The 27,868-nt window shown below is 42.1% G+C and overlaps 1 protein-coding gene across 2 annotated transcripts in view; it reads left to right on the top strand.

The window, feature by feature from the left end:
- Window positions 1-27,868, top strand: part of nek7 (NIMA-related kinase 7) — a 342,924-nt gene that overhangs the window by 299,989 nt on the left and 15,067 nt on the right. For both annotated transcript variants that reach the window (XM_068037696.1, XM_068037695.1), the window contains exon 8: window positions 7,151-7,245. In XM_068037696.1, coding sequence (XP_067893797.1) covers window positions 7,151-7,245 — 95 coding nt within the window. The remainder of the gene's footprint in view (window positions 1-7,150; window positions 7,246-27,868) is intronic.

Here is a 27,868-nt window from a genome sequence, read left to right as displayed (position 1 = left end):
TAATCTCTTCCCCCCCGCCACCCCCCCACCACCCAGTCTTTCCTCCTTGTTCTTCCCACCCCTCTTCTCCCCCCCCCCCCCCCCTCCTTTTCACTTGCTCAAAGACTGTTAGATTTGTAACATTTGCTAGTTCTGATGAGAGGTAACAGACCTGAAACGTTAATTGTATTTCTCTCTCCACAGATGCTGCCAGACCTGCTGAGTATTTCCGGCACTTTCTGTTCTCATTTCATTGGGGCATAATGTTTCTAAGACTTGAAGCATTATCTGAAATTACTGGTAAATGCCAGGAGCCGCCGCAATAACAAGCTTTGGACAACAACTTAATGACTATGCTGGGCACACATTCATGAACGTCGTCTTAACTTCACAAATAAACAAAATATTAATTCACTTGAATGATGCTTGTAGTATTGGAGACAAAAGCCACTATGGACTGTTTTTCTTTATATATTGAAAACATGGTGGCACAGTACAACCCCTTTTTATATTGTGACAACAGTGCATGCATAAGCCATCCTTGGTACTGAGGACTGAATTTGTAGGTTGTAAATAAATTATTCTGTGGGTTAAATAAAATTACTATCCTCAACAAAAACAGTGCTATGTCCTCAAGCTGGCCGTGCCCTTTTTCATTTTTCTCTTCAGTTGCAGATTTTGGAAATCTGACAGGATAGAAGTGTTTATTGTCTGTTCCTGCGAGGATACCTAACATTTTATATTCTATTATCCATTATTTTGGTCTTGAAGAGGGTACATTTCTACAAAGTTTTAACTCCTTATCTCCATTTCATTTCGGTAGTCTTTTTGGACCTGGACTAGTTGCTTTGTCAAGAGTCATGTCATAGAAACATAGAAAATAGGAACAGGAGTAGGTCATTCGGCCCTTCGAGCCTGCACCGCCATTCATTATTATCATGGCTGATCATCCAACTCAGTAATCTGTTCCTGCTTTTGCCCCATACCCTTTGATCCCTTTAGACCCAAGAGCTATATCTAACTCCTTCTTGAAAACATACAATGTTTTGGCCTCAACTGCTTTCTGTGGTAGCGAATTCCACAGGCTTGCCACTCTGGATGAAGAAATTTCTCCTCATTTCAGTCCTGAAAGGTTTACCCCAGATCCTGAGACTATGACCCCTGGTTCTGGACTCCCCCACCATCGGGAACATCCTTCCTGCATCTACCCTGTCAAGTCCTGTTAGAATTTTATAGTTTTCTATGAGATCCCCCCTCACTCTTCTGAACTCCAGTGAATATAATCCTAACCAACTCAATCTCTCCTCATACATCAGACCCGCCATCCCAGGAATCAGTCTGGTAAACCTTCGCTGCACTCCCTCTATAGCGAGAACATCCTTCGCCAGATAAGGAGACCGAAACTCTGTACAATATTCCAGGTGTGGCCTCACCGAGGCCCTGTATAATTGCAGCAAGACATCCCTGCTCCTGTACTCGAATCCTCTCGCTATGAAGGCCAACATACCATTTGCCTTTTTACCACCTGCATGCTTACCTTCAGCGACTGATGTACGAGAACACCCAGGTCTCGCTGCACATTCCCCTCTCTCAGTTTATAGCCATTCAGATAATAATCTGCCTTCCTGTTTTTGCTGCCAAAGTGGATAGCCTCACATTTATCTACATTATACGGCATCTGCCATGCATTAGCCCACTCACTCAACTTGTCCAAATAACCCTGAAGCCACTTTGCATCCTCCTCACAACTCACCCTCCCACCCAGTTCTGTGTCATCTGCAAATTTGGAAATATTACGTTTAGTTCCCTCATCTAAATCATTAATATATATTGTGAATAGCTGGGGTCCTAACACCGATCGCCGCGGTACCCCACTAGTCACTGTCTGCCATTTGGAAAAAGACCCATTTATCCCTACTCTTTGTTTCCTGTCTGCCAACCAGTTTTCTATCCATCGCAATACACTACCCCCAATCACGTGCTTTAATTTTACATGCAAATCTCTTATGTGTTACTTTGTTGAAAGCCTTCTGAAAGTCCAAATAAACCACATCTAGTGGCTCCCCCTCATCAACTCTACTAGTTGCATCCTCGAAGAATTCTCATAGATTTGTCAAGCATGATTTCCCTTTCGTAAATCCATGCTGACTCTGCCCGATTCTACCACTGTTCTCCAAGTGCTCTGCTATAAAATCTTTGATAATGGACTCTAGAATTTTCCCCACTACCGACGTCAGGCTAACTGGCCTATAATTCCCTGTTTTCTCTCTACCTCCCTTTTTCAATAGTGGGGCTACATTAGCTACCCTCCAATCTGTAGGAACTGTTCCAGAGTCTGTAGAATCTTGGAAGATGACCACCAATGCATTCACTATTTCTAGGGCCACTTCCTTAAGTACTCTGGGATGCATACCATAAGGCCCTGGGGATTTACCGGCCTTCAATCCCATCAATTTCCCCAACACCATTTCTCTACTAATACTGATTCCTTCAGTTCTTCTCTCTCACTTTGCCCTGTGTTCCCCAACATTTCTGGTATGATATTTGTGTCCTCCTTTGTGAAGACAGAACCAAAATATGCATTTAGTTGGTCAGCCATTTCTTTGTTCCCCATAATAAATTCCCCTGTTTCTGACTGTAAGGGACCTACATTTGTCTTCAATCTTTTTCTCTTCACATACCTATAGAAACTTTTACAGTCAGTTTTTATGTTCTCCGCAAGCTTGCTCTCGTACTCTATTTTCCGCTTCTTAATCAATCCCTTGGTCCTCTTTTGCTAAATTCTAAACTGCTCCCAATCCTCAGGTCTGTTGTTTTTTTCTGGCAAATTTATATGCCTCTTCCTTGGATCTAATGCTATCTCTAATTTCCCATGTAAGCCATGGTTTGGCTACCTTTCCTGTTTTACTTTTGCGCCAGACAGGGATAAACAATTGTTGCAGTTCATCCATGCGCTCTTTAAATGTTTGCCATTTCCAATCTACCGTCATCCCTTTAAGTAATGTTTCCCAATCTGCAATAGCCAACTCACGCCTCATACCTTCATAGTTTCCTTTACTAAGATTCAGGACCCTAGTCTCAGAAGCAACTACGTCACTCTCCCTCTTGCTGGAGAATTCTGTCATATGGTCGCTTATCCCCAAGGGATCTCGCACCACTAGATTGTCAATTATTCCTCTCATTGCACAATACTCAGTCTAGGATGGCCTGTTCTCTAGTTGGTTCCTCAACGAATTGGTCCAGAAAACCATCCCGTATCCACTCTAAGAATTCCTCCTCTACGGTATTGTGTCTAATTTGATTTGCCCAATCTATATGCAGATTAAAATCACCCATAATTGCAGATGTTCCTTTATCGCATGCGTCTCTTAATTTCCTGTTTAATGCCATTCCCAACATCACCACGACAGTTTGGGGGTCTATATACAACCCCACTAACGTTTTTTGCCCCTTAGTGTTTCTCAGCTCTACCCATACAGATTCCACATTGTCAGAGCTAATATCTTTCCTCATTATTGCATTGATTTCATCTTTAACCAGCAATGCAACTCCACTGCCTTTTGCTTTTGGTCTGTCCTTCCTAAATACTGAATACCCCAGGATGTTTATTTCCCATCCCTGGTCACCTAGTCTCTGTAATCCGGACTATATCATACCCTTTTACATCTATTTGCGCGATTAATTCATCCACTTTATTGCGAATGTTCCGCGCGTTAAGGCACAAAGCCTTAAAGCTTGTCTTTTTAACATTACTTGTCCCCTTCCCACTATTTCTCACTGTGGCCCTGTTTGATTCTGGCCCTTGATTTCTCTGCCTATCACTTTCCCTTACTGTCTTTTGTTCTTGGCTTTGATCCCCCCTTCCTCTGACTCCTTGCAAAGGTTCCCATCCCCCTGCCATTTTAGTTTAAACCCTCCCCAATCACGCTAGCAAACACTCTCCCGAGGACATCAGTCGCGGTCCTGCCCAGGTGTAACCCGTCCAGTTTGCACTGGTCCCACCTCCTCCAGAACTGGTCCCAATGTCTCAGGAATCTAAACCCTCCCACTCATACCATCTCTTCAGCCACGTATTCATCGGATATATCCTGCTATTTCTATTCTGACTAGCACGTGGCATTGGTAGTAATCCTGAGATCACTACCTTTTGAGCTCCTACTTTTCAACTTACTTCCTAGCTCCCTATATTCTGCTTTTATGACCTCATCCTTTTTTTTTAACCTATGTCGTTTGTATCAATGTGTACTATGACCACTGGCTGTTCACCCCCTTCAGAATGTCCTGTAACCGCTCTAAACCATCCTTGACCCTAGCACCAGGGAGGCAACATACCATCCTGGAGTCTCTTTTGCAGCCACAGAAACACCTATCTATTCCCCTTACAATTGAATCCCCTATAACTATTGCATTATCACACTTTTTACTCCTTAACTTAATTTGCCATTGTGGAAGAGCTGTTAAATTACACAATGTTTACATATTTTCTTTGTTTCCTGGCTTCCCTAATTATATATTACACATCATCAAACTTGCCACCTCTTCGAACACCACAAATGTTCCTGGGCTTCTGCGGTTAAAGAAACCACTTGTTAGTGTTGCAAGCTGAATACTTGATCTCTGGTTTCCTTCTCCTTAAATAGCCCTTTTTAAATTGAAATTCACTACTTGGGAAATCGCAGGGAGAAATCATATCCTACAGTCAATACACGAACAAGTTTGTGAACTATTAGTTTACTCACAGGTCTGAAAAGTTGTCCTTTGTGGTTAGTTTTATGTGATGTGCTGTCATTTTCAAAGTGTGTTGTTGACCTGTCCTGGAGTGTTTAACCACTCCCTATTTTTGAGGGGTTTTTGTTAGAATCTGGAAAAACAGAAGTGCAATCCCAGAAGGGAGTTAGGTGTCAAATTTTTCAGTTGTGGACATTCTGATGGCAAATTTATCAGAGGATGGGAGAATCTGACATAACTATTTAAATATCTCTACAACTTCACAATGAAAGATCATTTTATCTCCAGATAACGGTACTGTTTTTAATATTTGGATATTATCTTTGTCATAGGTACTACTTTATTTGATTTTGGGCAGAATCTAAATACAACATTTGCTTGAGTACTAAAATTATACTTCAATCTTGAATTGCTGGCAAATGCATGCTTCCTATGATTCAATTTTCAGATTTGCAGCAGATCAGCTTGACTATCAATAGCTTTCTGAAGCTACTTGTTGGAATTACTTTGACTTTCAATAAGCTGGGAAGCTGCATGCTGAAATGTTTTCCCTGCCCCCTGCAGATTCTCCTGTGGATTCTCCACATCACAAGCTTGCATGTTGTTCACTGCCAATTATTAGTATCATATTTTATGGTGACAGAAGGTGATTATTGTTGACCCTTTGCAGCTCAAATGGTCTAAATTCATCTTTATGCGTAATAATTGCTTAAATGTGGCTTTGTACCTTTATCTTCGACTTAAACTTTACTGTTTTTGGTCCCTCCAAATTATTATGATTTGAAACAGGCTGAAGTGCATAACTTTTAAATCAAGCCAGCACTGCATTTGAGTCACAGAAACTACCCATTTGCTATACTGGTTGGTGCTGTGTATAGCTGCAGGGATAGACCTGTGGAAGACTTTTCTTTAAAATAGTGCAACTGGGTAGGGTTAAGTTTGTAATAAAACAAAAAACGCTGGGAATACTCAGCAGGTCTGGCGGCATCTGTGGAGAGAGACGCAAAGTTAATGTTTCAGGTCTATGACCTTGCATCAGAACTGGCAAAGGTTGGAAAAGAATTAGGTTTTAAGCAAGTGAAGGGAGGGGAGTAGGGGAGAGAACAAAGGGGAAGGAGTTTGATAGGGCAGAGGGAGATTAAGTTTGTACTCTGTGCAGAAAAAAACTAAATAGCTCCCAGTGATTTCTGAACAGGTGATGAATTAGCAGCAGTGTTGGGAAACAAACTTTCATTTACATTGTTAATGGAATTCTGGAAGCCATACCGGTGAAGTAAACTTGGTTACAAATATTTAACTTAACAGTGGCATCAGTAATGCTCAGAACTATAAGAGCGAAACATTATTTACTTGGTTGAGCTAAACTCTTGATTTATGGTAGTGAAGACTGTATAAATTGTTGTACAGTTTATACAAAAATCAATTCCACCCTCCAATCTTTTAATTGTTAAAGAAATCTGTTCACAATCTAAATATGATTGTTCCCATTTTATTGATGTAGTACTACAGTCTAAGGATGTAATGTGAAGTTTGTTTCGCCTATATCTCATTTATCATGATTACTGATCTTGAACTGTTGCATGTAGCAAGGATTTTACTGAATATATATATTTTAATATGATGATGATCATACTTGATTTAGTGATTGGTTTAGTGCGCACTTGATTGAATTATTGGTTATCGAGAGCTACTTTGTTGATTTGTTATGCAGCCAAATTTAAAATATCTAGAATTGAGAATGAGGAATGAATATTGATATCAGACTTTGTGAAACTTTTTTAAGACGATTACATTTTGGAAACAAGGCAATGAGAAACTTATTTTTCCCCTGGGCTAATAAATTCATTTCACTGTTAAATATTTTGTTATTTTTAATCTATCAATTCTTCAGTAACATAAATTACTGCTTTTTCACAAATGCCAAAAGTGCTGGAAATTCTATTTTGTGAAGCTAAATCTTTCAAAGCAAATATGTTTAATGGGGAGAAGAAGGTTTATACGTTTAAAATAGAAAAAATGCTGTGGAAATCACGTTATCTGAAATATTGAAGCTATGCATGGTTTCTTTCAAATGGGCTTGAACACTAGTTTAAATATGTCACTAAATGTATCATGTTATATCATAACTGACATCCTATGGATTGCACTACTGAAACATATGGTTTGAGTTCTGTTTTACATTTTTTTTGAAGCATGATGTTTGGAGTGGTGACCAAAAGGGTATAGTTGGAAACTTGTCAGATCAGATTAACAGAAGACTCAAATGTTTAATTAAAACTATATTTCAGTTGCATGTGAATATGTATATGCTTGGGTCATGGAAGTAATGTAGATCACGTACATAGAAAATACATAAATGAAACACCAAACTTTGAGAAGTCATCTTTTTTAACATTATATTTTGTCGTGTGCCAGTTATAACTTATTTTATTTCTATTTAAAGTGGGTACCCCATACTACATGTCCCCAGAAAGAATACATGAAAATGGATACAATTTCAAATCTGACATCTGGTCACTAGGTTGTCTGCTATACGAGGTAAGCCTATGAAGTATGAACACCCGAATGTGTTGATAGGATTTGTTCTGAGATGGAACAGTAACTTTGAGAAGACAATAAGATGATTGGTAATTTTTCTTTCATTTTAATGTTATTAATGACTCTCCTTATGAAATGATCTGTGTATGAATGTCCTAATGGTATCATCTTTTGAACAGATATTAATTGCTGCCATTTCTTTGGTTCCCTATAATGCAAATTGTTGACGAAAATATTGATGACTGCAATGCCTAATACGATGCTGTGTAGAAAAGTCTTGAATTTCTTATGCTTTTCAAGGTGAAAGAAGTCAGTGTGCTTCTAGGCAATTTGCTTTTCATGTCTCCATTGTATTCAAACAATGCTTTTGAATGATTATTCTCAATTTCTGGTACTTGCACTAATCATCAAAAGCCATCTATAATATTGTTAATTGTTCTAGTTGTGGTGAGTTCTCTGCTTTAGACACTTTGCTGATCAGAAGTGGGTTCAGCGCGTGCTGAGTACGTCTATGAGAATTTTTTTTTACACGTGGTAGCGAGAATCAACATTTAGCCCATCAGTCTGGTCACAGTTCCGGTCCAGACCTCAGAGATGGTAGAATCACATCCCCAATTTCCCCTTTTCAAACCATTCTATCTAAGTAATAAGATGAATAAATGAAGTTCCCTTAAGTAATGCACTCTGAAAGCTTACAGCAGTGGTACATTATTATATGTTTGTCATTTACTGAGGGAAAAATATACTGAGTTCATTAAGTGAAAATAAGCTGATGCAAGCCAAGTTAAAAGTAGAATGCACAACAGGAATCATTTTGCCAAAGAATATACCACAGAACGATTACATTTTTCAGACTTCACCAGATATTTCTCCCATGATCTTGCCAAAGACCACATCCGTAAGTGATCCCATGCTCCAAACAAATTGAAATGTGACTTTATCCACACAATGGATGGTATTGTAGTGTTGCTCATATTGAATGGAAAGCCATTTAAATGTAATTAGCTTGCAGAACTGACACAAGTTCTCTTGTGTTCTGCTGTTCAGATAGCAGAAAAATAAGTGCTCTCTTAGGCCATATGACTTGGGCTCTAAACTACAAACCACATTTATTCTCAGAAAAAAGCAAACCTTCATTCAAAAAAAATCAATGCAGGAGACTGCGCTTAATTATAAATTGCTATTGCACCTCCTTAGGTATTCAAAAAAAAAAGTTTTTTGGCGTGGTTAAGTGAATTGATAATGCTAAACCTGGAGAAGCATCCATAACACAAAACTTAGACATGAGGTTTAATTTAACCACTACAAATCCCCAACCTCTCTTTCGGTGACCTTGGAACTGAACATCTGCCTAGGCCTAGAACTGTCCATCAGTCCTTCCCACTGAGACATCTTGTGGACCACCCACTACCAGACAAAACTCTGCCTTTCTATGCCAGCTATCTTAGGTATCTGAATTTCATTCCATATCCTGCATAGTGAAGAACTATGGTCTGTGCCATGCTATAAGTGCTGTTGTAATTATCCAATTTCATGCATTACCAAGCCATTTCCCTCAAATTGATTGCTTTCAGGACAAAGTAAGCATCTATATTTAGTGGTTTCTGCTTTTCAATCTAAATGTATTGTCATACAAAAATGAGGCATCTCTGATCAGCTAGGCCACTATGGTCATTACCACCCACACAGGAATGTGGATTTTACCCCAACCTAAACAAACATTGCCTGCTATGAAACAAATTTGTAGTGACCAGACAGATTTCATAAAAGGATATTAAAAATTTAAGACACTTTATTATGATTTGGAATATGTCAAGTTTCCCATTCTGTCACAGTTAGGTCTGTAACTTAAGAGCCTGTTGAACCTGCTTTTATTTGTTTTTTTGTATTGTGAAATTGGCCTGGATACAAAGGAGCTTATGCTGAGCAACAACTGTTTTAAAGCAGTATATATACTGTTTTAGTTTTGAAACTTGAATAGAGTCTGTGAAGGAAACGAGCATGACCAGGGAACAAATTTGAGGAAGACTTGTGTGGGTGAGTGGTAAGACTGGACTGGAATGATGGCAAGAAACAGATTAAGAACTGCAGAAAGAGCAGGAGCAGGGGTACACAAGCAAGATACAGCAAGGATGAAAGACAACATCATGAATTTCAAGGTTGTATTTTTCGTAGGACTAGGATTTGATGGGAAGTAGAAGTTGAGTGTGATTGTTCTCTTCCCTTACCAAATTGACAGCTTTAATAGTCCAAACCTAAGTTACAGCCTGATGGATATACCTGGTGCACCAGGAATCTTGGAAAGTAGTATGGCTGAAAAACAAACTAGACTGCAGAGTTGACATAAAGGCTAACAGTACAAGGAATTTTCCAAGTTTCCCACCCAAAGAAATGTATGTTAATTTTTCTGCTAGGGGCACATGGCTTGTTCACTAATTCATCAAATCTGACAAACATGAAGACCTCATGGACATAAAGTGGTCTCTCGTGTGTTGTTCAGAATATTTTATTGTATTGAACAGCTTGGAGGAAAGATATGTAACTGACTTCAGTTTATTCTAGAATATTTGCCAAGAAGGTGCAAAGGACCTGAGTGAATTATGGCGTCTGAATCCTGTCTATTTAGATGATTCCTGTTAAAATAGTTTTCAGAGCACACCATTTGGTTAGAAAGCCAATATTAATATTATAACTTTCATAATTAAATGTATACTTTGCCATTTTTCCATTATTATTCCTGATTTCAGGAAACTGAGAGTGAGTAACAGTATGTAATGAAAGTAATGTGTTATACTAAAGTTATGGGCAAAAAATGTATTTCCAATCAACATGCAAATGTTGTAGACCTTCTATCCAAAACATAGGTATGGTAGTGTGGTTACCTTCCTGGATCAGTAATCCAGAGGACCGACTGATCAGTGTCAAATTCCACCATAACTGTTTGAAAATTTGAACTCTGTTTAAAAAAAATCTTCAAATAAAAAGATATCCGTTTAAAAAAAAAGGTTGTATAAACTGGTTCACTAATATCATCGAGGAATGGGAACCTGATGGTTTTACCCAGACTGACATGTATATAACTTTTAGCTGCCCTCTGAAGTGGTCTAGCAAGCCCTCAGTTCTATCAAACTACAGTAAAGAATACCATACAGGCTGCAATGGTTCAAGGTCTATCGCCACCTTAGGGCAACCTGGATGCTTAGCCAGCGATACCCACATTTAAAAAAAAATGTCGATCAAAGTTTCCAATAGAATATCTTTTTCTAATCTTTTCCATCTGAGATTGAACTCACTGCCATCCTGGTGTGATCTGTGTTTGTTGACCAAATTGTGCTAGAACTCATCCAAACTATGCCGAGAGATTTTAGAGTATTGCTTGATGAATGCTTCCTTAACACAACTTTTCCAGTCATTTCTGAGAAAGTATGTTTAACATGACATCGAAATATTGTGTAGTCATCACCATAGTTCTCCTAATTGAGAGTGCTAATCTTTCACTTAGTCATTTACTAGTATTCAAAGTAGGGGTAATTGCAATGATATGTAGGGAAGTTAATCCAACAGCCAAAACATTGCCTTTCCAATCTTATTTTGTAGAGTCTTCACAATCACTATCTGTGTTGCAGTCTCTCTAGCTCGTGTCGATGACCTACTCTAGTCTCTTAGTCATAAACTATAAAAGGGTATCTTTCAGGATGCTTTTATACTGTCTTTTCATTCTAATTGTATTGTAAAAAACTGAAAAATGACTTCTGTACTTAATATGTATTTGCTACATCTGATGTCCTTAAATATAAAGAGGAGCTAAAGTGAAATCAACAGTGCTGCTTGCCAAAATGAATATTTTTGGTGGCAACATTTAAAGATAAATTGAACTTTAACTGCTAACATTGACACAGTTCACTTATTCCAATAATATTGTCTTTTACTCTTTGAATACTACGGCACCATTTCTAAAGTGTAAGTCAATGTAATTATATTTGTTTTTCATATGTATGCTTCTGGCATAGCTGAAGATCTATACCAACCAGACCACTTACATATTGAAATAATGGTGTTTCAATAGTTCTGATTTTCACCCATGCCAAATTATGAAAAAAAAGTTAGTCTTTATACTGTACCTTATAAGGAAGGGCAAAACCTGTCAGTGACTGCTAGAGTAAAATTTTAAAGAGCAACACTTTTATGTGGGGAATAACCAATAAAAAGTGCAATTTAACTCGTTAAGGAGATAGCTCTTTTCAGCTCATGCAGAAGGACATTTTCAAATAAGTTTTTTGTATTGATTTTATAATCCTAAAGGAAGGTTGTAATAATCAAACAGATGGCATTCAGCATGAACTTGACTTTACAAGAATTATTTATTTTGGTGTTGTAGTGATGATTCCCTTTTTATATAAAGTTACGTTAAACACAAACAAATAAGGTACAATATTAGTAATGTGATTTGAATGAGATTACCTTAATGTTTATGTTTTCAAAACTCATTTACTTAGCTGTCTCTGGGTAGATTGTGTAACTCTACCTTTAGGTAGCGCCTGGAAACCCCTCCTCCACAGACAGAATCAATGGAGGAGGAGGCAGCAGATGGACAAACAGGTCAGTGACAAGTGGTCCAGAGGAAAACCACAAAGAAAAAACATCCAAAAGCAGAACAGGCCACCACCCAAACCAGTGGCAAGAGGAGGCTACCTTCTGAATTAGGCTGCAACAGCTCCTCTTCACTGGACAGGGGAATGCTGGAATGACAGCCCCTTCAAAAGAGGCAGCAGAACTCCAAGGAGATGGAAGATAAAGCATCCCAGCCCCCGGGCACTGGAAGCTGTGATGGGCCCGGCGTGCCCCAACCCCAAAGAGCCACACGTAACGACATGGCCAACGTATCTCAGCTCCGGGACACCGAGAGCAAAGACACGTCTGTCGCACCTCAGCTCCGGGAGGCCGGGAGCAGTGATGTTTTCGAGGAGGAACAAATGGAAGCAGCAGAGGATAACCCAATCTTTGCTGCCTACAAGACCCCCCCCCCACCCCCCTGATGTCACCCCAGCGGAACAACCCCTGCATGAAAAACCAGGAGGGGTTTCTGAGCCCAACTATTGTGAAACAGCTTGCGCACACGATGGGTATGCAGGAACATCCCGAAGGACTGGGACTAGCAAGGACAAATGGTATGGAAAGCAACAACTAACTCTTTTATATAAAAAAAAAATGGGTGTAAAGATTGCTTCCATCAATGTGCGTAGCATTAAATCTACTACGCGATGTGTTTCAACCCTGGATTACCTCGCCAAGGTCAAAGCCGACCTACTGTTTCTGCAGGAGTGTGGAATACCACACCTCAGCACCTACAGGCAGTGGTCGCGATGGTGGTCCCACGGGCCATCGATCTGGTCGGGGGGTAATGATTACCGTTCCTCCGGCCTGGGTATTCTGCTGCGGGGAGGTAACTTCACCATCTCCGAAGTTAAGGAGGTGGTGGGCGGTTGCCGCCTTGTAGCAGACGTAATGTACAACAAATCTCCGCTCTGGTTGATCAACGTGTATGTCCCGTTACAACGCAGCGAGCGGCTGACCGTCTTCCAGCAGCTCCCACTGCTGCTGGCGACGTCCAGGCCGGTCATCCTAGGCGGTGACTTCAACTGCATCATCGATGCGGCTGAACGATCTGGCAGTGACAACAGCAAACTGGATGCTACGTCCAGATTCCTAATAGAAACAGTTAAAGATGCCAAACTGCACGACGTCTTTAGCAAACCTGCAGACGGAACGCAGCGCAGATACACATGGTCAAGATCGGACGGGTCTGCCCGTTCCAGGATTGACTTCCTGTTTGTGTCCCGTCCCGTCACGGTCGGATCCGCCGACGTCAAGCCGGTGTTCTTCTCCGACCACTGCCTCTTATTGGCCGACTGTCACTTACAGGACGACCAGCGGGTTGGCAGAGGAATGTGGAAGCTCAATGCTACACTGCTGACCCCAGAGAACGTTGAGGAACTCAAAAGGGATTACTAAGGTTGGAGGACCGTGAAACCCCTCTTTGAGTCTCCAGTTCACTGGTGGGAAGCGATTAAGGAGAACATCAAGAGGTTCTTCATCCACAAATGTGTTCAGAGAGCGAGAGAGAGACAGAGGGAAATGTCCCGACTCCAGAAAAGTATGCAAAATCTGCACCGGTTGCAGTCAATGGGGGTCGAGGTCAAGGAGGACCTCAAAGAGGTGAAGAGCCAGCAGGCCTCGCTCTTTGCCAAGGAGGCCTCCAAGATCATCTTCCGGTCCAGAGTCCGCTCCATCGAGCAGGATGAGACGTGCTCACGTTACTTCTTCCAAAAGGTACACAGAGAGAGCTCTGTTATCAGCAGCCTGAAGGAAGAAGATGGCTCGGTGAAGTCTTTGCAGTCCGACATACTAAGGATCAGCAAATCCTTTTATGATGGGCTGTATGACGCGAAGCCCACAGACAGCAGAGCCTCCCAGTCCTTCCTGTCATCTATCACAGAGGTCTGAGATGACAGCAGGAGGGAGAGACTGGACAAGCCGCTAACTCTGGACGAGCTGACAAAGGCCGTTGAGTCCTTCGAGACGAGTAGAACTCGCGGAAGCGACGGCTTACCGGTCGGGTTGGACTCGGCCCTGTGGGACTGGGTCGGCCCGGACCTGCTGGAAGTATACGAGAGTATGCTCCTGGCCGGCAGCATGTCAGAATCCATGAGGAAAGGCATCATCACCCTCATTTGCAAGCGGAAGGGGGAGAGGGCAGAAATCAGAAATTGGCGGCCCATCTCACTGCTTAATGTTGATTACAAGATTGTGTCCAAAGTCATAGCCAGTCGAGTCAAGTCTGCTCTGGAGTTGGTGATCCACCCCGATCAGACCTGTACTGTACCCGGCAGGAAGATCTCTGTTAGTCTCGCGCTACTCAGGGATACGATCGCCTACATACGGGACAGGAGGGTGGACACCTGCCTCGTCAGCCTCGACCAGGAGAAGGCTTTTGACAGGATATCGCACACCTTCATGATGGACGTGCTTTCCAAAATTGGGTTTGGGGAGGGAATCTGCAATTGGATGCAACTGCTCTACACAAACATCAGTAGCGCAGTCTCAATCAATGGGTGGGAATCGGAAAGTTTCCCGATCAAATCTGGAGTCAGACAAGGCTGTCCTCTCTCCCGGTCTTGTTTGTTTGCTGTATTGAACCCTTTGCTGTGTCTATTAGGAAGGAAGCGAGCATAAGAGGGGTGACAATCCCAGGCAGCGGAGGCACTCAGGTTAAAACCTCCCTGTACATGGATGACATCGCCGTCTTCTGCTTGGATCCGCTGTCCGTGCGCAGACCGATGAGCATCTGCGACCAGTTCGAACTGGCCTCGGGAGCCAAAGTTAACCACGGCAAGAGCGAGGCCATGTTCTTTGTGAACTGGGCTGACCGATCCTTTGTCCTCTTCACTGTCAGGTCAGATTACCTGAAGGTGCTGGGGATATGGTTCGGAAGGGCCGGGGCGTGCACCAAAACCTGGGAGGAGCGAGTAGCCAAGGTACAACAAAAGTTGAGCATGTGGGGGCAGCGATCTCTCTCCATTGTGGGTAAGAACCTGGTCATCAGGTGCGAGGCGCTCACGTTGTTGCTGTACGTGGCGCAGGTCTGGCCCATACCCCACTCCTGCGCTGTGGCGGTCACCCGAGCCATTTTCCGCTTCATCTGGGGATCTAAAATGGACCGGGTCTGGAGGGACACGGTTCAAATCTCTGGATAAGGGTGGGAAAAATGTACCCAACATCGCCCTCATCCTGATGATCACCTTCGTGTGCGGCTGCATCAAGCTGTGTGTCGACCTGCAGTACGCAAACTCCGGGTGTCACTACGTGCTGAGGTTCTATCTGTCCCCGGTGTTGCAAAGGATGGGCCTGGTCACATTGCCACGGAACGCTCCATGCAGTTGGGCCGTGCCGTACCACCTATCCTTCGTGAAGCAGTTTCTGCGGGAAAACACTTTGATCACCAGTCCATCAGGCAGTGGTCTGCACGGAATGTCCTCAAGGCCCTACGGGAAAAGGAGAAGGTGGATCCTGTCGGATGGTTCCCCGAGCAGACCGTCAGTCATTTGGCGGAATGCCTCATCACCAGAACTTTCAAACAAGCACCAAGATGTAGCTTGGCTGGTAGTGAGAAGGGCCCTCCCCGTCAGATCCTTCATGCACACCCGAAGTCTCGCCCCCTCCGCACAATGCCCCCGCGGTGGCTGTGGTGGGGAAGAGACAGTTACCCACCTCCTCCTGGAATGTGTCTTTGCAAAGCAGGTGTGGAAAGAGATGCAGTGGTTTTTGTCGAGCTTCATCCCAAGCAGCTCTGTAACACAGGAGTCTGTGCTCTACGGGCTGTTTCCAGGGACGCACACCGAGACAAACATCAACTGCTGCTGGAGGACTATCAATTCGGTGAAAGACGCCCTTTGGTCTGCCCGAAACTTGCTGGTCTTCCAGCGCAAAGAGTTGTCCACCACTGAATGTTGCAGACTGGCACATTCCAAGGTCCACGACTACGTGCTGAGGGACGCACTACAGCTTGGGGCAGCCGCAGCAAAGTCTCAATGGGGAAAGACCACAGTGTAAGGTCCCCCCACCAAGCTGAACTGAGGGGCTGGATCCATGGGAAACCCCTCGAACTGTATCGGGAAAATTTTGTGTGCTGTAAATGTAAAAATGTATATGGCATGACAATGAAATGGAAGGGTTGTGAGGCAACTCATGATTGTATAGAAGGAAACTGATCATCTTTGCACTGTTTGTATTTTTTGACTTGATGCTGTTTTAAACTGTTTGGGAATGTAATTTTTACAGATTTTTATGAATAAAGTATATTTTGGGGAAAAAAAACCTTTAGGTAAATGCTGTATTTGCAGCTAAACCTGTGAAATACTGAAAAGTTCTTCAATGTTTCAAGCTGTTTTTGCTCCTTATAAAGTCGGTTAAAGGATACTGCAATTTGCATTTTTTTAAAACATCCTTAATACTGTGGTTCTAAATTAGATTTAGGCCTATCCTAGAGGGAGCTGCCCTGTTTGCATGGTGTGCTGCCAGCAGAGCTCTTCCATGGCAGGATGCTGCATTTTCTGTTTAATTCTGCAATTTTAAAAAAAACTGACATAAACAGTGCACGTACTTTGAAGAATGCAGTTTTCGGAGATTGGTCACTGTTCTCCTACAATGCAAAAGGAGGGAAGCAGTAGCAGATGTTGCCCCTTCAAAATTCATAGCCTAGGTCTTCTTGCTCTTCTGGCTGCAGAAGACTGCAGATTTGCTAAATGACATCACTTATGAGAATGGGAGCAGATTGGGGATTTCGCCCATGTACATATAGTTCAGACTCATATTCTGATCATTAGGCTGGCCATATGTGTACAGTCTGCTGCTTTGAATTAAAAGTAGTTTTCTTTTTCAAGCATGAAACAATAAATGCTGTTTTAACTAAGTCGCTTAATTCAGATTGTTGGAAAATAAGATTTTGCATTCAGAAAAGAAAATTTGAATTAACAGGAGAAAACCATATCAGAAATGTCAGCTCGAAATAACTGACATGAACTTTATTTTAGACACTTCAAAAACATTCTGGTGAAGAAGGTGTCATTGGTAATTTTTATGGACTATGTGATTAGGATTGTTTTGACAACATTAGGATTAAAAGATACATGCCACTTGCTCATTATTTAGCACTCAACTCCAAACTGGCAGATTTATATTGGGTGTTTTAAGACCTTTTGTTTTTAAACAAATCACCAAGTAAAACTTCATTGCTGTCTGGCCAATGATGGAGGAATTCATGGTCAAGATCATCTTTACTCACAGTAAGAGAGGCTGATAAAGGCAAAAAAAAAAAGACAAAGCAGAAATAGCTTGAAAAATATATTAAAGTTACACTTTGAATTTATACCAGAGGTTTTGTTGAATTATGTTTATTCTTAAACACAGTAGTAATCAGCATTACAGTTTGCTAATAATCGTGTAAATATGATTACTTCAGAATATTGGTGTGAAAATGTAATCCTATTTATAATGCCAGGAAGTACATAACCATTCAGCTTTTGGCTCATCAGTTATGACTTCTGTTATAGTTAAGAGAATTTAGTTAATAGAGGGGGTTGGGCAAGATTTTGAACTCCCTCAATGGCTCTGCTACCGAAGTTGGTGTGTCACTGAGCAAAACTGTTTTTATATTGTAGTCATGCTCTCATAATTACCTTAATTTGCAGCAGTCCTCTCAAACTTTGGGGGCCTCTCATTCCTTGCATACACAGACTGGCTATGATATTTTGGAGTTGTGACGTTGCATCATGGCCTTACTGCAACAAATAAGTTTTTTGGTCTGATGTGTTATTTTATTGGCTTCCTTTTGCAATGGAACTTAGCCAGGATCACAAACAGAAAGGAATCCAGATTAAATCTGGCACAATAGCCTCCACAACAGATGTCTGCAAAAGGTATATGAGAGAGATGTCAAACCACTTAATTCAAATACAAACATGCTGTGGTCCGTTTGAATATATGTTTGAATTGACAGCTCTGTTTCAGATTGAGATACATATTTAAGTTCCCTTTATTCCAATCAGATTTTGAAAGTATATCTCCGACTACTAATTGAGTAAATCAACCTGAAGCCGTCAGAGAGATATAGTTAAGATATGGGTGCCAGTGGTGGAAGGCCAACATAAAACCAGATCATGAATGTCCAAGGTTTGATCCCAGATCTGCCCTGAGTTAGTTGATCGCAACTCGCATTGATGTTCATATAAGTGGCACACACCTCACTGGAATTGAACATATGGTATACCTTCCCTGATTGGAAATCAAAACAAGTAGACCTGAACACAGGTATAGTGGTTTAAAAGCATCCCAAAATATCAAATATTCATGTAGTTGAACCAAAGCACTCTATTGTTCACATTTTAAATATTATACAGGATAATAACCTGGATTTTGCAGTTGTAATTATGGCAAAACTGTCAGTGTTCGCCATCATTACCCTGTCAAACTGACAGCAATTTCTGGCGCCTCCACATTAGCAGTTAAACGTGGAAATCCAGAAGTTGCTGTTAGTGATTCCCTGCTCCTCTACAGTGTGTGCTGTTGAAGTCCCCACAGATGGCAATCTTTAGAAATTACTGATCTGTAGAGAACTTTCCCTCTTACTCTGTAATATCACTGTTAAAACCCACAAAAAGTTACACCTTGCTAATGAGGTGTAACTGGGTTTTTAGCGTGGCACCAAGTCATAACTATTACTCAACAGCTCTGGCCCTGGAAAATTAGTTTTATATTTGTGTTGCATCAGTTTTCTCCATTATGATAACACCATAGCATTTTAAAAATTGTTAAAGTTTGATATTACAGCTTTTAATAGGTATATCCCAGGGCTGAATTTTACCAGCCCTCCGACATCGGGGCCGTGGCGGGGGGCCCGGAATATTCTAGCGAGAGAGGCCCACCACAAGCCCCAACGCTGCATATGTCCCACCCCATTTTACTGGCGGCGGCGGGACCTCGGTGCTGAACCCCAATTTAAGTATGTTGAGCACTACTTACCTTGCCTGATTGTGCATCCCACCGCTCGTCACTCCTCAGTTCTGCATTTTTCGCTGAATGGGCGGCTGTCACATGAAATCCCATTCACGAATGAGAGAAGCTAGCAGGACAGCAGAAGAGGCAGCAATCACAGACAGTGATCGTTTAAGTGAGGGGGGATGGGATTACCAGGGTCTCAATTCTGCATAGTTGAAGGGAAATAGGAGGGGGGGATGCTGTTATCAGGGTCTCAACTCTGCAGGCGTGGTGGGAGGTGGTGTTGTTATCGGGGTCTCAACTCTGCATAGTTGGTGGGAGGGGGGTTGGGATTATCGGGGGCACAACTCTGCAGGCATGAAGTTGAGGGGGGATGGGATCATCAGGGTCTCAACTCTGCATCATTGAAGGGAGTTGGGAGGGGGATGCTGTTATCGGGGTCTCAACTCTGCATAGTTGGAGGAAGGTGGGAGGAAAGATGGTTTTGCTGGGGTCACAGCTCTGCAGGCATGAAGGAAGGCACTGTGTGCTCTCCCTCCGTAAACAGCGGCCGGTCTGCGCCAATGTTTGTTTGTGTGTGTGTGTGAAGGAGTAATGGCACTCACCCTATGTGTGGGGAGGGTGCCAGAAACGGGAGGAGTGTAAAGGTTCTCTGGGCTGGTGGGGGCAATCGATGCAGCTGGTAGAAACTTTGTGGTCATGCTGTGTCATTCTTAGTGTGAGCTAAGATGGGCAATGCTACACCATGCCACATAGTTGATCCATGAAAGTACCTGATGTACCCATCAACAACAATGTCTGCCCTGTTAGGAACTTCCAAATAAGTGAAGGATACAATTTTATCACATGGAGATGAGTAAGGCTCATCCTAGATTGTGTGATCCTCTTCTCATGAGGATCCATATGCGCCAGAGGCAAAACTAATTGGCAGTTGCAGCCCACGTAGTGGCCCCCGGTTGTGAGCAGCAGCCCCCGAGGAGAGCTCACTACTAAAGAAGAAGTCCCGCATGACATACCAGCGGATATCATAGCGCCAGTGTCAGAGGTGAGTACAGATGTAGAGAGAGGTGGTGACACATCTCTGTACCCTGCTCAACGATGACCTGCAGCCCATGGGCTTTGGTGGACATCCTCTGCCTGTGGCTCTCATCATGCCAGCAGCTCTTAATGTTTATGACTATCCATCATTTCAGGGGCCCAGTGGAGACCTATGTGGGGTCACACAGTCAGCAATACACCGCTGCATCAGGGAGGTCTCCGATGCCCTGTACCAGAGGGCCAGTGAGTATAATTGCTTCAGGACAGACCCTAACAGCCAGGCCCAGAGGGCCATCGGTTTCGTCACCACCGCCGGATAACCAGAGGTGCAAGAGATCATAGACTGCACCCATGTGTCCATCAGGGCTTCCGCCAGGCTCCCAGCTGCAGGCGTTACCGTTGGGGGATTCCTCTCAATCTAGGTGCAGCTGGTATGTGATCACCGGAGACGCTTCATGCAAATCTGTGCCTGCTCCTCAGGCAGCTGCTATGACACCTGGATGCTCCGCCAGTTCCAGCTGCTGCTGCTGTCTCAAATGGTGGCGTCTTGGAGACAAGGGATACCCCTTGCCGGCACGGCTCCTGACACCAGTGAGAGACTCCACCAGCACTACAGAGGAGAGATACAATGCCAACCATGGAGCTGCAAGAGCCACCATTGAACAGGCGATCGGCATGCTGAAAATGCTCTCCCACTGCCTGGATAGATTGGATAATGCCCTGTACTACAAGCTGCAAAGGGCAGCTCCTTTATTTGCTGCTTGCTGTGCTCTGCACAACTATGCACCCCATCGGGGGCAGGCCTGGCATGATGAGGAGAGACGTCAGCAGGAATCCTCCTCAGACTATGAGGTCGCTGAGGACTTACAACAGGGAGGGCAGAGGGCGAGCAGCAAGCTAGGGATGCACAGCAGCGACTTATCAGACAAAGGGTCTCTGCTCCATAGGACCATCATGAGCTCTGCAAGCCACACAGCACCCATGATCACCTGATGTGCAGCAGTCCGCATCTGCAACATGTTTGTCTGAACCATTAGAGGCAGCAGCCGACTGAGCCATTGTCCATGTCACTGCATCTGTGGAGACCCACATGAATAATTCTGGCATGGCAATGATGTTTTTCCATACATGGGAAGTTCTGAAAGATCAATGATGTAATGGAAGGAGACACGATCGGCACACATCATTCACACAGTGAAAGCAACACATATTAGTGAAGAAGATTTAGAGATTGAACTTTTCACAGTGTTGTATCACCCATGCAGCCCCATTTGTGTCACAGTGGATTTTGGAAACGCTTGCGGGTGCTCCTTCATGGTGCCACTTCTGTGTTAGCAGCCTGACTGAAGGAAGGCTGCTGATCAGATTGCCCTTTGGCTGTGGATGACTTTGGCGGTTGTATTCTGTGCGCACGAGGCTTGGAGGGCTCCGGCTGGCTGGGGGTATGATCGTTCATCCTGTTCCAGCATTGGACCCTTTGACCCTAGTTGGCCCCACGGCTACTTACCTCCTCTGCCACTTCCAGCCAGGCGGGAGGGTCTCTTCTTACCATTGCTGGTGAGAAGGACCTCACGTCTTGCCTGCAAAGCCTGGAGGAGAGTGAGCAGGGAGGTATCGCTGAACCGTGGGACCACCCCAGAATGCCCCTCTGCCATCTTCGGTTTCTGCTCTGGTCCTTTTAAATGCAAGGATGATTCCACAGTGTAACTGCTGTAATTTCTGACTGCCAGGCTTTTCTTGCACATGTTTGAAAACTAATGCAGGAGTAGTGAGGAAATCTGGGCTGTTGTCCTGATTTTTCATCTATGACTGATCGACACATGTTCACATACACTTTGCCTCTGCAGCAGCTGATCATAATTATTGGTGTAGTACTTCTGGTTTGCACTGCAGCTAGAATATGAACATATTTTCCTGTTTTTTTTTCACATTGATCATTTAATTGCAGTTACATGTATTTTCACATAACAGTTAGCAGAGAAATGAATACAGATTCCAAATGCATATTAGTCTGTGGCTTTTCACAGGTGATTACAAGCCTATGTAGATGTTCTTAAATTATGCTTTTATTTCTGTTGTGTATTTGCCTTTTATGATACAATTCAGTCTCACGTCCTAGTATGTGCAAAATTAAGATTATTCACCTAGGTGCAGCACGCCTACAGGATAGAGTGTTACACTTGAGTGGAAGAAGAGGATCTCAACTGCACAGGACACTGGGACAAAGCAGAGTAAGTGGCAGAAAAGCAGAAAGTGCTGGGGAATCTCAGCAGGTCTGGCAGCATCTGTGGAGAGAGAACCAGGTCACAGACCTGAAAGTTAACTCTGCTTCTCTCCACAGATGCTGCTTGACCTGTTGAGTTTCTCCAGAACCTTCTGCTTTGCTGCCAGCTTGACAGCATCCCCATTCTTCAGTAGTGAGGTAAGTATTTCTTTGGGAGCTGTCAGGAAGCAGGTGCTGGGGCGCTTCAAATAGGGCCCCAGCACCTGCTACACAGCTGAGCGAACATTCATCACAGCACCGGATGTTCCGCCTATGTGGGGGGCGTGGCGCATTGCCGTAATGCTAATGAGCCTCCGAACGTAATTTAGCGGGGGCCCAACTTCAAAACGCCGCCGCTCGTAAAATTCAGGCCCCAATCTTTGATTCGCTGACTAAAATTTATAAAAAGTGAAGGGTAATCAGTGCTGTTCACCCTGCTTGATGACATCACTGTTATTGAGCGCCTTGAGATCCCCTTGACTTAGCACCAGATACAATTTAACCTTGGGAAAGGTGAAATCCATGGGTCAGAGATCACTAGATCTTGGTGGACAACCATGTTCGAGGTAAGCAGTGAGTGTTATTGCTTCGCTGCTGACTGCACAATCTGGGCCAATATGTAAGGCATGACTCTGGTCAACTTTGGAGATAGTCATTGTAATCCCATGTGAAGCATTTACATGTCAGTGTTGTCTGTAATCACAGTGGAGTTAGTATTTTGGGTCCACATGCTCCTACAGATGCTAATGGGGGAAAGTATTCTGATTGCCATTCGGGTAGAAGTGTTTCATTCTTTCAAATGATTTCAGAAGGTTTATTGTGGGATGAGCATATTCTTCTTTCTAAACAGCAACCACAGTTTTACATTAACTATCCAGCACAAATATTCTGCTAGCTCAAAATGGCAAATGCATTAGTTCATTTTGCATTCATTGGGTTATTGTTAGTCCTTATAAAAGAACTTGATACTTACTATGACCTGCTCTAAGGTGCATTGTATTTTGCTATTCAGGAAACATTTTCTGTTTTATTGATGCACAGTTTACATCAAATTGACCCAATAATTTTTTTAACAAGATTGTTCAATCTGATTTAGTGCTAGAATGAGCAGTACCAAATTTTTAACTGAAGACTATTAAGGGTAAAAAAAAAATGCATGGGTGTCTCGTCTAGGAACATAATGCAATAGAATAATTTCCTGGTATTAATTAATGCCTTGTTGTTCAGTGTCACAAATTATTTGCATAAATTGATAATATAAATCAGTTACTCATCTACACGGACCTTGACATCTGAAGATGAGGTTTTACATGTTTCCTTCATTGTACAGAGCAGCAGTTGCCTCCTTAGAAGGTTGTAGGTTGGTGGCTTACAGTAAAAGAGAGAGTGCAGCCACCAGCCCTGAAGACAGACAGTGCGCTCCCTTACCTTGAACACACCAGGAATACTAATGAGGAAAGTCGGACCCTTGAGGTCAGGGAGCAAGTCAATCATTTCAGTGATCGTCTCAGTGAGGAGAATCAAATTAGCCTGAAAAATTCAGCTGCTGGGAAGAGAGGGCAAGCAGCTGTCAGGGGCAGCAGCGATATGCACTAATGAACCAGATGAATAGTGCAAAAGCTAGAAAATAAAAACAGGACAGTTGACATTTTTCATCTGTCAAAGCAGAAGATGCATGAAAATATGCCCAGTTTAACTCTTTAGTGAATTTGCTTCCTGCCAGTAGTATTCTGAAATGTTTTATGGACTTATGTTTAGTAACATTATAATGCTAACTTTTTAACTATTTCTAGAAGACACAAATAAAGAGTTGGTGATATTTTAACATTGTTGGTGAAGTAATTTCATGATAGATGCTTTATGTTGATTTAGAACCTCAGACATGTAAATACCAGTTCTGGGAATCAAACAGTTAAGGATATGTTTCAAAGAGCAGCCGACAGATGAGAGCCATTTTCAGCTTGTCCTGTCCCTGCTAAAGCTCACTGAGTAGCACAGGATGGTCTGCATGTTTCGCAGAAGGTCTGTGTGTCTGGGGAATGTACACATTGTCCTTTGAAAATCAAACTTATTAGCACATGCAGAAAAGGGTGACTGACTTTAGGGCACCACTCTGCTCACTGCAGTGTTGATGCTGTCCATGTTAAGGGATTTAAAAGGTACTAATACTGAATCCCAAGGACAGAGTCACTATCAGTGAAAAAGAAAGAGCGTGAAGGATTCTAAAGTCTACTGCTGTGTGTGCCTTGAAGATGCATGTATGTAATAGTCCATGCGATCCACTCAGGCAGGACAGATATTGGACATTGCTAATTGCCTTATTTATTTTGTGCAGTAACATATTTGAAATGCATATGTTTTGGAACAATGATGTGCCTTTTTTTGAGGAATTCATTCTAGTCTTCAAAATATTCAAATAAAAATTGAATATTCTGAGTAACTGATTTTTTTAAATACTGAAATTTGGATGAATAACTGGACAGTATTCTGGTTGCCATTCGGGTAGAAGTGTTTCATTCTTTCAGATGGAAATAAAGGTTTGATTGTGGGATGAGCATATTCTTTCTAAACAGCAACCACAGTTTTACATTAACTATCCAGCACAAATATTCTGCTAGCTCAGCATATAACAATTAGAACAGAACAATTCTTAATAATGTTGTTACAAATGTATACATACATTTCAGTGGTTCAGCATTCTGCCATATGACGTTATGACTTTTGGTAGGACTGTCCTGATAATGGAGGGAGACAAAATTAAGCTGGATGGTAAATGCTAGGTTAACAGCACCTGTAGAAATTGAAAAGCCAGAAGTACCAAGATTGTGATGTATGAATAGCAGCATGTGTAGTTGCATTAAATCAGATGTAATTTCACAAATAGATCAGATTTTATTTGACTGACCAAATAAACTATTTTAATTCTGTATTAACTGTTCTGGTTGCTATTTATAAAAACATCTAAATGCTTCCTTCATGAGGTTACCATTCAAATTATAGAATTATAAGGACCATTCTAATTTAGGTTTAACATTCTTGATGGGAATAATTGTGAGTACAGAGGATAGCTTAATATTTTCCACTATATCACTTAAGTTGTAGCTTAATGTAGCTGCCGTTTTTAAACTCTCCAAAATGAGAGTTGTGTATCACAATCCCCTTAGCCCTAAATCCAACAAATGTCCTTTGAATTTTTATGTCTGTATTGATATGAGTACAAATTTGAATGCGCATTCAAATTAACAGTTGTCTGATGTACAGAAAACAGACATCTTACTGTTTCAGCTCTGTATGGTTGTCATGGCAGCTGGTAGTACACTTAGTTTATTTTTTTATTTATCTAGAGATGCAGCACTGAAACTGGCCCTTCAGCCCACCGAGTCTGTGCCGACCAACAACCACCTATTTATACTAATCCTACATTAATCCCATATTCCCTACCACATCCCCACCATCTACCTACACTAGGGGCAATTTACAATCGCCAATTTACCTATCAACCTGCAAGTCTTTGACTGTGGGAGGAAACCGGAGCACCCGGCGGAAACCCACGCGGTCACAGGGAGAACTTGCAAACTCTGCACAGGCAGTACCCAGAACTGAACCCAGGTCACTGGAGCTGTGAGGCTGCGGTGCTAACCACTGCGCCACTGTGTCTTTAATTCTGTTGATGAAAGTATTTGTTTCATAAACTTGGGTTCCATTTATTAAATCTCTCAAGAAACTGGGAGAGGGGACTTAAAATTTAACAATTGGAGGAAACAGAAATTTAATACCTGAAGCTTTTATTCACAATTCAAAACCACATAAAAGCTTTATAAGATCCTGAAATATAAGTTTCTAAACAATCCAGGATTCTTGATCCTCCCTGTGAAAAGCTATTTGTATCCCCATAAGTAAAGCCAACTGGATCACCATTGACTTTGTTGCTCACTAATTATCCAACCACTCTAGGAATTCTGATAATTGATGTTGACACTCCAGTGCAGTATTGAGGTTGTGCTGCATTGATGGAGGTATCATTCTTAAGATGAGATGTTAAACTGAAGCCCTGTGATTCAAGTGGACATTAACGATTCTTTCACACTGTTGCAAGAAGAGCAAGCAAGAACTTTTTCCAGTGTCCTGGCCAACAGTGTTGAACACAGATAACTGGTTATTAGCTGCTTGCTAAATTGTGGGATCTTACTGTGCTCAATTTGACTGCCACATTTGACTGCATAATAGTCACTATATCTCAGAGTAATTCAGCATTTTGCAACATTTCTGAGAGATGTGGCAGTGTTACATAAGTTAAAGTCTTTCTTTCATCCTTCATGGAAATAGACATGCATTCATTATTTTTTTTCTTGTTGGAGGGCATAATTAAGCATTGTGACATATATTAACTAACATACATATATCCACAGTTAACAGAACTTGTTATGCAACCGCTATTTAGATAAAATCAATTAGATAAATTATCTTTATTTTTTTCGATTCTATATCATTACAATAAGACTGGATGGACATGATCACAAAGAAATTAATTACATTAATATCATCAATAACATCACAATCTCAGGACATTCCAAAGCACTTTACTGTAAAGTAGGGATGCACAGCAAGGTTCCACAAAAAGCAATGGAATAAAAGACCAACTGTATCGACGTTGATTGTGGGATAAATGTTGGCCAGGGCACCAGGAGAACTCCTCGACCTTTTAAATTGTGCCACGCTAATGTTTTATGTCTACTTGAGAAGGCAGTCGAGAATTTGGTTTAACATGTCCTTTAAAAGACAGGACCTGTGACAATGCAGCACTCCCTCAGTGCTGCACTGTAGCGTCAGGCAAGATTATGTGTTCATGTCCTGATGTAGGGATTGAACCCATGACCTTCTGAGTCAGAGGCAAAACTGGTACCTTGGAGCCAGTGCTGACAGAATGTTTCTAACGTTTTCATCCACCTTTTCCTGCATGGTAATAAAAGGGCACCTTCTTTGGAGGGCATCAATTCTAGCTTTAGACAGCCTGTTTTGCTCAGAAATCTCTCTAAATTTATTTTGCCTCATTCAGAACTACTTTGTTTTCCTTATTCCTGTCATATGTCTGTCTTTCTCAGACAGTGTATATATTAGTATCACACTTGTTGCTATTTGGAACCAAAACAGGAAAGTAGTATTTTATCGAGTACTTTAACTAACTGTTGTAACTGTGTCAAGCTATTCTTTTTTGCCTTTGCTGTGTGTTGTGGAGCTGCCTATTTATACTAGCAATAGGGCTCACTTATGAAAAATGGTAATTAAGTCTTAAATAGCGCAATGAAGTGAACACAAAATACAGCTAAAGAAGTTTTTAGGATGATAGCACTTTCTAGAGAGAGGCAGCTCGGGTGACATAATTTAGAGCATTGATGCTTGTAAGAATTTTCTGTGGCAAGGCATCTCATGGAGTCTTCTATAAAATAAAAGCAAAATACTGCGGATGCTGGAAATCTGAAATAAAAATAAGAAATGCTGGAAATACTCAGGTCTGGCAGCATCTGTGGAGAGAGAAGCAGAGTTAACATTTTAGGTCAGTGACCCTTCTTCAGAACTCCTCAGAACTATTCAGAGTTCTGAAGAAGGGTCACTGACCTGAAACGTTAACTCTGTTTCTCTCTCCACAGATGCTGCCAGACCTGCTGAGTATTTCTTGTTTTTATTTCATGGAGTCTTCTGTTAGACTTTCCCTTGTCAGTTTAGATTCTTATATTTTTTGTGTAGCAAGTTGCTGAAAGTGTGACCTGA

The sequence above is a fragment of the Heterodontus francisci genome, chromosome 8 (genome assembly GCF_036365525.1).
Source record: "Heterodontus francisci isolate sHetFra1 chromosome 8, sHetFra1.hap1, whole genome shotgun sequence".
Classification (NCBI taxonomy): Eukaryota; Metazoa; Chordata; class Chondrichthyes; order Heterodontiformes; family Heterodontidae; genus Heterodontus; species Heterodontus francisci.
The sequence above is the reverse complement of the archived record's forward strand: the minus strand, read 5'-3'. Positions and strand labels throughout refer to the sequence as shown.